Raw genomic sequence first — 10281 nt, 5'->3', positions numbered from 1 at the left:
TCAAAGTCCGAAAGCATTCTGTTAGTAGAGGTGAAAGCGCGCGCTTCGTTTACCCTTCTGGAAGGCGTGCACGCACTCAGGGCTTTTGTTTGGGCTTTTATGCGAATAGTCTTTTGTTTCGCTTGTTTTTGGTAGGATTGGTTTGGTGAAATCACCGCTTGTTTGTTTTAGGTTTAGAACGCCTATAACAACCCTATTTTTTTTAATTAAATAAATAAATATTTATAGCATGTATTTTATTAGTATTATTTGGACATGGGCTTAAGTGGGCTTTAGTTAGAAAAAATAATAATAAATAAAAAAAAAATAAGGGGGGATAAGTAAAAAAAGAGAAAAAGGTGGGAGAGATAGGGATAGGGGGTTATAACCACCGAATCTTTTTCCTTGTTGCAAGAGGGAGGAGAAGAGGAAGTTGCGGGAGAAGAAAAGAAAAAAAAAAGGAAGAAGAAAAAGAAAGAGGGGAGAGAAGAAAGGTTTGTACTAGTACTGATGAAGAACTAGTTGAAGAAAAAGGGTGTTAACATTAACATCGAAGATAGCTATGTTGCAAGTTTTCTTAATGAAGAACCTGAGCAGTCGGAGAAGCAGCTCACAAATAACAACCAGTTGCAAGAAGATGAGGAACAACAAGGTTCATCACAATTCGAGGAACAGCAAAGACGTAAAAGGCAAGAACTCCAGAACGAGATTTTTAGCCTCCAGGTAATACTTCGTGATACTAAGCAATGCTCATCTTGCAATATGGCAATCTCTCGAACTGCGGGTTGCAACAAGATGGTATGTGGAAACTGCACACAATGCTTTTGCTGGCAATGGAATAAGGCCATTAGTGATGGTCACTTCAGGGAAAATGGATGTGACCAGATAGGAGAAACTCCGAAAAAAGAGAACAAAAAGCCGCTAGTGGTTCAAAGGTACCCTTGTTCATTTTGTGCGGATGCAAAGGTGAGTATTTATTAGTTTAGTTAATTGTTTATTTTTATCGGAAAGCATTAACTTTTGGGACATTGGTGAAAGTACTAATCTAGAAGGTGGGTGCAAGTATTGTACCATAGTGATTTTCTTATGACTCTGTGGTGACATTCTTGTCTTGTCCACATGGTTCCAGATTGTTTCTCCCTAGACAGTTAAGTTATTAGCTCACCACATACAACTAGTTAGGCGTAAAAATCAAATAATAGACTTACCTTTAGATCATCTCGGTGAAGCACAAAACTCCTTTAACAAGTGCAAAAGTAGGTGCCATATCCCATAGTGGTGACAAGTTGACATTCAGAGATGTCGCAAGAATGAAGTTCCATAGGGATGCCATGTATGGGGTAAACCACATACATCTGGTTTGCTGGTTCGCTTTGTGACAAATCAGTCTTTTATTGTCCACCAGCCTTATCCTTATCTCTCCAGTACGGACCGGTTCTTTTCACGTCTTTTGTTCCACCTTGGCGATAAAGAAATTCCTTGATCCAGGCTATTAAGTGTTTGCCAAGTATAATTTCTTACTAAGGAAACCTTATAGCATCTTTTATCGGACGCAGTGAGCCTCACTTAATTTGGATGAGTGACGGAAAAGATATATATGACCTCGACAATTCTATGCGTCAGATATTCTATTCGTCAGAAAACAGTTTTCTGCATAGGGTTTGATCACAAATTGCATAAAGCCAGCGAGAGAGTTAGAGTTTTTGTAAAACATGAAAAGTTGAGTTTTATGAGTCTTCTTTCTAACTCAATTGGCCTCGTCCTATTCCGAGTCTTGTAGAGACAGCTATGATGTCTGGAAGTTTGGTTGATAGAAAATAGTGCGGCAGAATTCAGTTTCTGTGCACTGTGTTCGAGTCCAGTTTTCATATAGTTAGAGTACGAGTTAGTATTTTTGTAAAACATAAAAGAGTAAGTTATGGGAGTCTTCTTTTCAATTCAAAAAGCCTTGTAGCGTTTGGACACTTGTGGAAAGAGTTGTGGTCTCCGGAAAATAATGCGTCAGAATTCTAGTTTGTTGAAAATTGAGATTTTTACCGTTTTCAACATAAGTTTTATTTTAGATGGGCTGAGGTTGGGACTTCAAGTTCTACATGAAAAACTAAGTCTACCTACCCTAGTTTCTAAATAATAAAGTTGCGTGTCTTTTTGAGGAATGTAGGAAAACACTATAGTATTAACAAGTTTGCTAGAAAACCTACCGTGGTATCTTTTTATGTGCATGAACCTGTTTTGAGAAATATATCTAGTAATGAACTAAGAGTCTCTTAAACTTTTCTTGGGTGTTTATATAGAGTTTGTAGCCTTCTTTTAGAATGTGGTTTTATTTGGAACCGACAGGGTTCATGAGATCGTTTTTGGATAATCGAAGTAGAGAAATATTCATTTTTAGCTTTTTGGACTTAAAGGTTCATAGTGTATCTCTGGGGATGAAACTTTATGTATATGATTGTGGGAGTATTTGAAACTTATTGTATGTGATTCTATATAGTATAAATTGTTGTTTTCTTTAAAGGCACATACAAGTATATTGATAAATTGGTTAAGAGCTACGTAAGGCTTGATTCTAATCTTGAAAGATTGGATACGTAGGCAGCCTTTTGTAAAGGTGCAGTCACCATATTATATATTATATATTAGTTTTAGTGATAACTATATGTGTACAATGTTAGTACTAAATTGGGTACATGATACTGGTTGTTTAAAAAAAATGGTATTCATTGAAGGTGTCATGAATGACCTATTGGTGTTATGATGGGTATTCCTTGAATGTGGCGAGAATTACCCAAGATATTCATTGAATGTATCATAAATGACCTGTTGGTGTTATGATGGGTATTCCTTGAATGTGGCAGGAATGACCCAAGGTATTCATTGAATGTGTCATGAATGACCTGTTAGTGTAATGATAAGTGGTATTTCTAAATATGAAGGACAAACCATGTTTCATCAATTAGACTTCAATGTCTTAAATAAGGTTTGATTATGAATGGAAATTTGACTGGCTGAGATAAATCATTTTATTGTGATGTCTAACTCTGTTTTGCAAGAGGGTAGGATCTATTAATCTTTTCTGCAGGGACGTAAATATCCTACCCTAAAACGACGTGATGGCTTAAAGGTAAGGTGTATCAAACTCATATTTAATTAAGTTATTATATGTGTATTAAATAAGTGGAATGTAAGTGATATTTATATTGTGAGTTAATTTGGAAAATGAGAATGATGGGTACGGTTATATGAGTTTCTTGGAAATGTATATTGGGATTGAAATCTTACTTGGGAAGAAACTACATGCCGTTTTAAGAAAACGGAACTAATTTGTCTTCCAAGTTGAAATGATTGAAATAGCTTTTATTGGTGAATGAAGAGTTGTTCTTTCGGTTTTAATTTGATCTCATGTTTCTATATCGTGTTTAGTAATGGGTTATTAGGGTTTCGTTTCATCCTGGGTTTTCAGAAGATGGAATAGGGTGAGGATAGTTCCCTATTTTAATTTTTTAGAAATTTGGGGTGTGACAACGCCAAAATCTATCGCACTTAGTATTACATTAGCTTCCTTGTGTATGTGAAATTTATGAAACACATTGCAGCCTGGAGGTCCTTTTATGGTAATTTTGAAACGGTGAATCTTTTGGCAAAGTCATGGCGGTTACTCTAATTTTTCATGTTGTTTATCAATTTTTCTGCTTCAGAAAATGTTAGTCAAGTTTAATTTTTATCTAAATGTTTATTGATTGTTTTTCTACGAAGGGATTATGGGGTGGGATAATCTCTGGAGTTGGTCTACAGACCATCATTCTTATTTTACTGCATCTCTTTAATTTGATTCAATTTGAGTATTTTTTTAAAAAAAAATTTTTGTTTTAATCAATTACAGGTAATGTGTTTGAGCTCAGTCACTTCGGATTATTCTTGTTTTTGTGGAAAGCGTGCACCCATTCAAGTTTCTTTCACAGACAAAAATCCAAAAAGGAAGTTTGCTGGATGCAAGAAATTTCCAAATGGGCATTGCAAGTTTTTCGTATGGGTTGGCAAAAAGATGAATCCAGGGGGAAAATATAGGGAGTTGTATATGAGACATGAAGCATTGAAGCATATGCATGAAGCTTTGAGTGATTCAAGGGTGAATTCAAGGCAAAAATATAAGGATTTGTGTATGAGACATGAAGCACTGAAGCAAAGGTATGAAGCTTTGAGTGATGTGAACATGGAACTGAAGAATTTGAACAATTTATCAAGAGATTCCATGGATGCTGAGAAAAGGCGCAAGGTGGAGTTGCAGAAAAAATTTGATGAAATGGAGAAGAAGTATTTAGCTTGTAGGAAAGCATGTAGGAAACTATTGATTTTTATCATTATTGTCGTTTTATGGTTGTTTCTTAAATGAAATTAGTTTCTCATGTTTTTTGTTGCTATGTAATCGTATTTTGGTGTAATTGCAATTGTAGTTTGCTCTGGATTTCATATTTTGGTGTAATTGCAATTGTAGTTTGCTCTGGATTTCATATTTTGGTGTAATTACAATTGGTCTAATGGTGGTACATATGCTCAAAGCTGTTGGAGTTATCCCTCATATGAGGAAGAGGAGAAATATTTGTTAATGTTTGCGTGGAGAAGTGGCCGAGCGCCGCGACGCCAGTTAGCCTAAACGCGAGGCCTCCATACCTCATGTTACTAGATTTTTGGTTCGAGGAAAAATCATAGGGCGCGCGCACGCTTGATTTTGCCTTGACAAGGGCGCGCCCATGCTCATGTTAGAAGAGCCCAAACAAAAGCCCTGAGCGCATGCGCGCCTGTCAAAAGGGTAAACTAAGCGCGCACGTGCTTTCACCTCAACTAACAGGCAAACTTGTATGTGTACACTTGGAAGTTGGATTGATATACATATAACATTCTAAAACTTAAAACCAAATCAGGAACTTGACTGTGATTGACATAAAATGAGGATACAAGGAGCTACTACAATTAGCAGTTTTATAACAACGCAATTAGCAGAACTGCAGAAGCTAATACATTGTCGAATACACAATCCCAGCTAAGATAATAATTTTATATCAACTAATGACAAATGTAACCTTATAGAGAAACATAAGAATAAAACAATTCCTTAAATCATAAATGAAACATCTGACGAATTGGTGTTCAACAAAATCAAAGTAGTTAATAGCAGTCTCATCCCCCATGATCAGTTGTTCAAGGTTCATTTAAAGCTGCCACCACTACACACTGCCACCACCACACACTACACACTACCACCACCAGAAATTGCCACAAAAAATGGGTGGTGTGCAATAATCAAAAGGCTGCAAAGTCATATATACAGTTAAACTTAGAAGCTATAGAATCAGTCCATATATCAAAGATACTTTGTAGAAGCTATACTTACATTTCACAGATTACTTATTATTTTTCTCCAGAAAATTTATCGAGTCATGGTTAGCAATCTGTCCACATTTGTGACACTTTCTTCCTGAATTGTTTAGGGCTATCTCTCTGGGAGATTTCAATCTATCCGCTTTCTTCTTCCCCCTTCCTTTTGTTTGAGAAATGTTGAGATTCAAAATCAATAGCTGAAATAAAGATTTGAAAGTCAAAATAAATAGCAAATTAAAATAAATATTTATATCAAATTAAACACCGAATTAAACACTACATTTATATCAAATTAAACATTCAAATAAAAAAAACATGTGATGTATTAACCGAAGGTATCGAAGGCTCTGCAACTGGAGGCGCTTCATCATCTGCGTCTCCTTCATTAAACTTTGAAATTCCAATAGCCATTTCACCAATCTTTTCAATAAAATATGAATAACCCTCAAAAGTATGCGACGCATCGTAAGCCACTTGAGAAGCAACCTTGATACAATGAGCCACTCTCAAAGGTTTATGTGAGACATTCCCAACCACAAATCCAGTATCAAACTCCGCTCTATAAGTGTTAGCCTTTTGCATCCACCGCGTCAATCTAAAATGGCTTGGAATCTCTTCAATGTCGTAACGAATAAAAACCTTCAAGATGTGACCACAAAGTATCCCCATAAACTGAAAATACTTGCATTCGCAGTCTGCCTCTAAGGTTCCGCTATCGAAATTCACTTTCCAAACGGACTTCTTCTGCGGGTCTTTGAACTTCACCATGTAGCTTCCGGTTCTAGTGTTGTCCATTTGTTGGCCATCAATTTTGTACTCCATCTTTGCCTTTTCTAGTTGCTCCTTAAATTTATTGAATATTGAGATCGTATAGACCTTCGCGGCATGCATAAAGAGGAAAACATTGTTAGGCACAATTCGTGAACTATGCTCGGTGTGGTAATCAAAATCTCTTTCTTTCCTAGCAAGCAAAGCCAAAGACTTATCATTATCATGTACAAACTGCATGAGCGTAGTCGTCGAATTGACAAACTAGTCATAATGAGCATTCATCGATTCACTTCGACCAATTGTATGCATACCAGCAAAAAAGGTGTCACTAAGATAACAAGGAACCCATTTCTCCCGCATTGAATATATCTCTCTCAACCAAGGATTTTCAGACAACTCATACTTCTCAATGATTGTACACCATCTTCTCACAAAATCAGCAATCCTATATGAAAAAGAAATAGTGTTCTTCATCAACTCAGTTACCAATGTCTCAAATTTGGTAAAGGACATCTTCTCTTGGAATTTCTGCATAATATGCCAGAGACAGTAATGATGACGAGTACCAGGAAACACTTTAGCAATAGCTGCGGTCATCGCTCTATCCTGGTCAGTGATGATTGCAGTTGGTGCACGACCACCCATGGCTGCAAGCCAGGCATTAAACAACCATATGAATATATCTTCTGTCTCATCAAGCAACAATGCGCAACCAAACTGAATCAACTGATAATGATGGTTGACTCCAATAAAAGGGGCAAAAGGCATGGAATATGCATTGGTACAATATGTGGTATCAAAAGACACAACATCCCCAAAATAGTCATACTGGCATCGAGACCTCCTATCAACCCAGAAAAAGTTCACCGCAGTCCCATTTTCATCTAAATCAATAGCGTAGTAGAACCGAGGATCCTCTGCATAAAATATTTCAGCACGACAGTTGCATCACCTTCTTTAGGCATCTTTCTGGTCAAACCATAATGATGGTTCCAACAATCCTTTTGTGTAAACCCAACTTGCTCTCCATGGAAAACAAATGCCACTTTCCCAACAGGTAAACTGTAATCAATAAACATCTCGGTCAAGCACTTCACTGCTTCAGGCATATGTTTGTTAGTTTTCATGCAAATTCTCTTCGATGGGGTCACCAGACCGTGACTATGGTCATTCTGAGCAACACTGACCTCGTATATCTCTTCATGTATTCTTTTCTTAATACGAATTCTAGCTTGGCAACCACACCGGATAGTTGATGTATTTCTTAATCGGACGTGATCTCTCTTGTTAGAATCCCCTTCATGTGAGCAAACCAACAAACAACCACTAACCAAATCCATATGATTTTGTTTCTTATTCGTCATCCGAACATGAGTCTCAAATCCCTCTTGTTGACCATACTCTTTGTAGTAAGTCTTTGCTTCGTCAACACTTGTAAAAGTCATTCATATATAAGGAGCAGCTAATGTTTGCATGCCTTGAACAGGGGATTTAGTAGACGAAGACCAAACTACGTCTTCTTCGATATTGATTGATGTCTTTGTCTCCATTTCTATAATCGAAAAAATTAAAAATATAAATAACTTAAACAGACAAAAATCCCAATGTACATAAACAGTGTAAATAACTTTAAACAGAAGAAAATCCCAATTAATGTCATTTTTAGGACATATTTTTGATGGTGTATGTTAAAGCCCAAACAAAAGACCTGGGTGCATGCGCGTCTTCTAGAAGGGTAAACGAAGCGCACGTGCGCTTTCACCTCTACTAATAGAATGCTTTCAAACTTTGAGGACACCATCACCTCTACTAATACACATAATGCTTGATAATAAAAAATTGCATGAATGTATGAATGACATTATCAGACTTTGATGTCATTATCCAAAAAATAAACATTATCAAACGAAAATTTCTCGAAAACTATCAAACATTATCAGACTTTGATGACATTGCACAATAAACAAACTTACACGCAAATGTATGAATGGTTAACTTCAAAAGATCAAATCATATTACACCAAGCAAACGTAGTCACTATAAGAACAATGAACAAACAAATACCTAAAAGATTGACATTTACCTGTAGAGAGGCAAGAAGTAAACCGAATTTGATCAAATTGTAATGAGGTGTCTTAGCTCAACACACCTGTAGAGAAGTGATTTTCGTTTTAATCTCTATTGGTTTGGAAAGGTTTTGCAATTGAGAGTTTCTGGAGTGCAGAAGAAGAAGACCGTGATGAGTTTTCCAAACCAATTTCGTGTTTTTTCATTTTTTTTTTCGTTTTTTAGTTTTTGAAATAGTTTAAAATTTTGCAATTTTTAAATGAATTAGATCTGATGATCTCAGAATGAGATCTGAGGGACCAGGAGGGGTGTGAGATAAGGGTGGCAAAATAAGGGTGTCACTATAGCATATATATATATATATATATATATATATATATATATAGGCTATAATGACACCCTTATTTTGGGGCAGGCTCATCCCTTTATATATATATGGTTAGAGCATCTCTAGGTGGTAGTATAACCTGTCTTTTTCTTCATATTTGAAGAAAAAGTTTGAAATTTCTCGGAATTCCATCTCTAGGTGGCTCATTTATGGTCGCATCACCTGCTTGTTCGCATTCTTGTTCGCAAATTTGGCAATTTGGATGCGGATGCCGAGCGACAATAGTAATGTCGCCCCACTTTTTTTACTTTGACCACAATTGCTGAGCGCCATTACCACTGTCACGCGCCACTCATAATGTCCCGTGCTCCAACGGGGAAAAAACGGGCAAAAAACGGCCGGATTTCTACATCCATATATCTACACTCATCTCCTTCTTCATTTTCACACACAACACTCTCAACCATTTCACACACAACACTCTCAATGTCACAACCAAAACAAGGAAGGGGTCTAAGTTGGACAAATGAAGAAAATATTGCTCTTACTAGAGTGTGGATTGAGATTGGAGAAGATCCTATAGTACGGAATGATCAATCGGGATAAGTTTATTGGGAACGAATTATGGCTAGGATGAATCAAATTCAAGGTTTTGACCGCAACTGTAAGTGGAAGGGAGTCTCACAACGTTGGTCGATTATTTTACTGTTCTTCAACAAATATCATGTTATACTAAGAAAGCTTGAAGAACAACCTCTAAGCGGGTGGGGACGTGAAGACATTATAAGATTCGTTTATACTTCGTTTTATATACTACTTGATATTGATTTTTTTTTTTTTTTTAATAAACGTAGCTTTCAGACGCAGCAACAACTTATGCGGCTACTACTGGAAAACCATGGATATGGCAAGGTTGTTATAATCTAGTAAAAAATACGCCAAAGTGGCAAAGAACTCAGTTACGCAACGAAACTCTTGCTCCAAGACCAAAGAAGAAAGCAAGATCTGGAGATGTTAAAGGTTTCGATTCTTCACCCTCAACCCCATCCCCTTCAACGCCTTACTCTACCCCTTCACCTTCACTGTACTCGGAATACGATCCTAGCAGTACTGAAGGTTTTTTGGAGAGGTCGGTCAGTAGGAAGCAGAGCAAAGAAATTGAGAAAAACAAGAAAGTTGCTTCTACTATCGAGGGTAATGTTGCATCCACTGCTAAAAATATGGATGAATTTCTTGAAGCTTTTAAAGAAAGTCCAATAAATAAAGAAGAGATTCTAAATGGGCAATTTCAAAGTATGATGAAATTAAAGCAAGAGAAGACACAAAAAAAGTTATTTTTGAAGCAAGAAAAACTCCGTGTTAGAGAGGAGGAAAATGAGACTAGGTTGTTGGCAATGTCACTTGACAAAGTCAATCCTCATTTGCGAAGGGTTTTAGAGCTAAAACAAGATGCAATTGTAGCTAAATATGGGGGGGTGGGAAAGGGCTGGAGCAACTAGTACAAATGAAGCTTCCAACGACGAAGAAGCCAATGATGAAGAAAATGATGACTGGCTTGATAACTAGAGTAACTCTAGTAGTATGTAATAAGGGTGATATGTAATAGTTGTCTTTTTTATTTATTTATTTTAATTTTATGTTTCATGTATTAGTTGTCGTTATATTAATAAAAATTGCAATTCATTTGCTAAATCAAAGGAAGTAAATTAGAACATATCAAAATGATCAAATGAACAATTCTAAATCACACAACATAATAA

At 36.4% G+C, this 10281-nt stretch overlaps 1 protein-coding gene across 1 annotated transcript; it reads left to right on the top strand.

Annotated features, from left to right (window-relative positions):
- The first annotated feature begins 402 nt into the window (after positions 1–402).
- Positions 403–4446, top strand: LOC147508125 (uncharacterized). Its single transcript, XM_086600699.1, has 2 exons — positions 403–945; positions 3860–4446. Exons 1-2 carry the CDS (start codon positions 742–744, stop codon positions 4367–4369), a joined length of 714 nt encoding a protein of 237 aa, XP_086456825.1. The 5' UTR covers positions 403–741; the 3' UTR covers positions 4370–4446.
- The last annotated feature ends 5835 nt before the right edge of the window (positions 4447–10281 follow it).

This window comes from Coptis chinensis, chromosome 3 (assembly GCF_015680905.1).
Source record: "Coptis chinensis isolate HL-2020 chromosome 3, ASM1568090v1, whole genome shotgun sequence".
NCBI lineage: Eukaryota > Viridiplantae > Streptophyta > Magnoliopsida > Ranunculales > Ranunculaceae > Coptis > Coptis chinensis.
The sequence above is the reverse complement of the archived record's forward strand: the minus strand, read 5'-3'. Positions and strand labels throughout refer to the sequence as shown.

Bases quoted from the DNA above. Each gene is read 5' to 3' on its own strand.
- LOC147508125 (XM_086600699.1), top strand. From the start codon at position 742: ATGGCAATCTCTCGAACTGCGGGTTGCAACAAGATGGTATGTGGAAAC. The intron at 946-3,859 runs GTGAGTATTTAT...AATCAATTACAG, and splicing joins CATTTTGTGCGGATGCAAAG to GTAATGTGTTTGAGCTCAGT.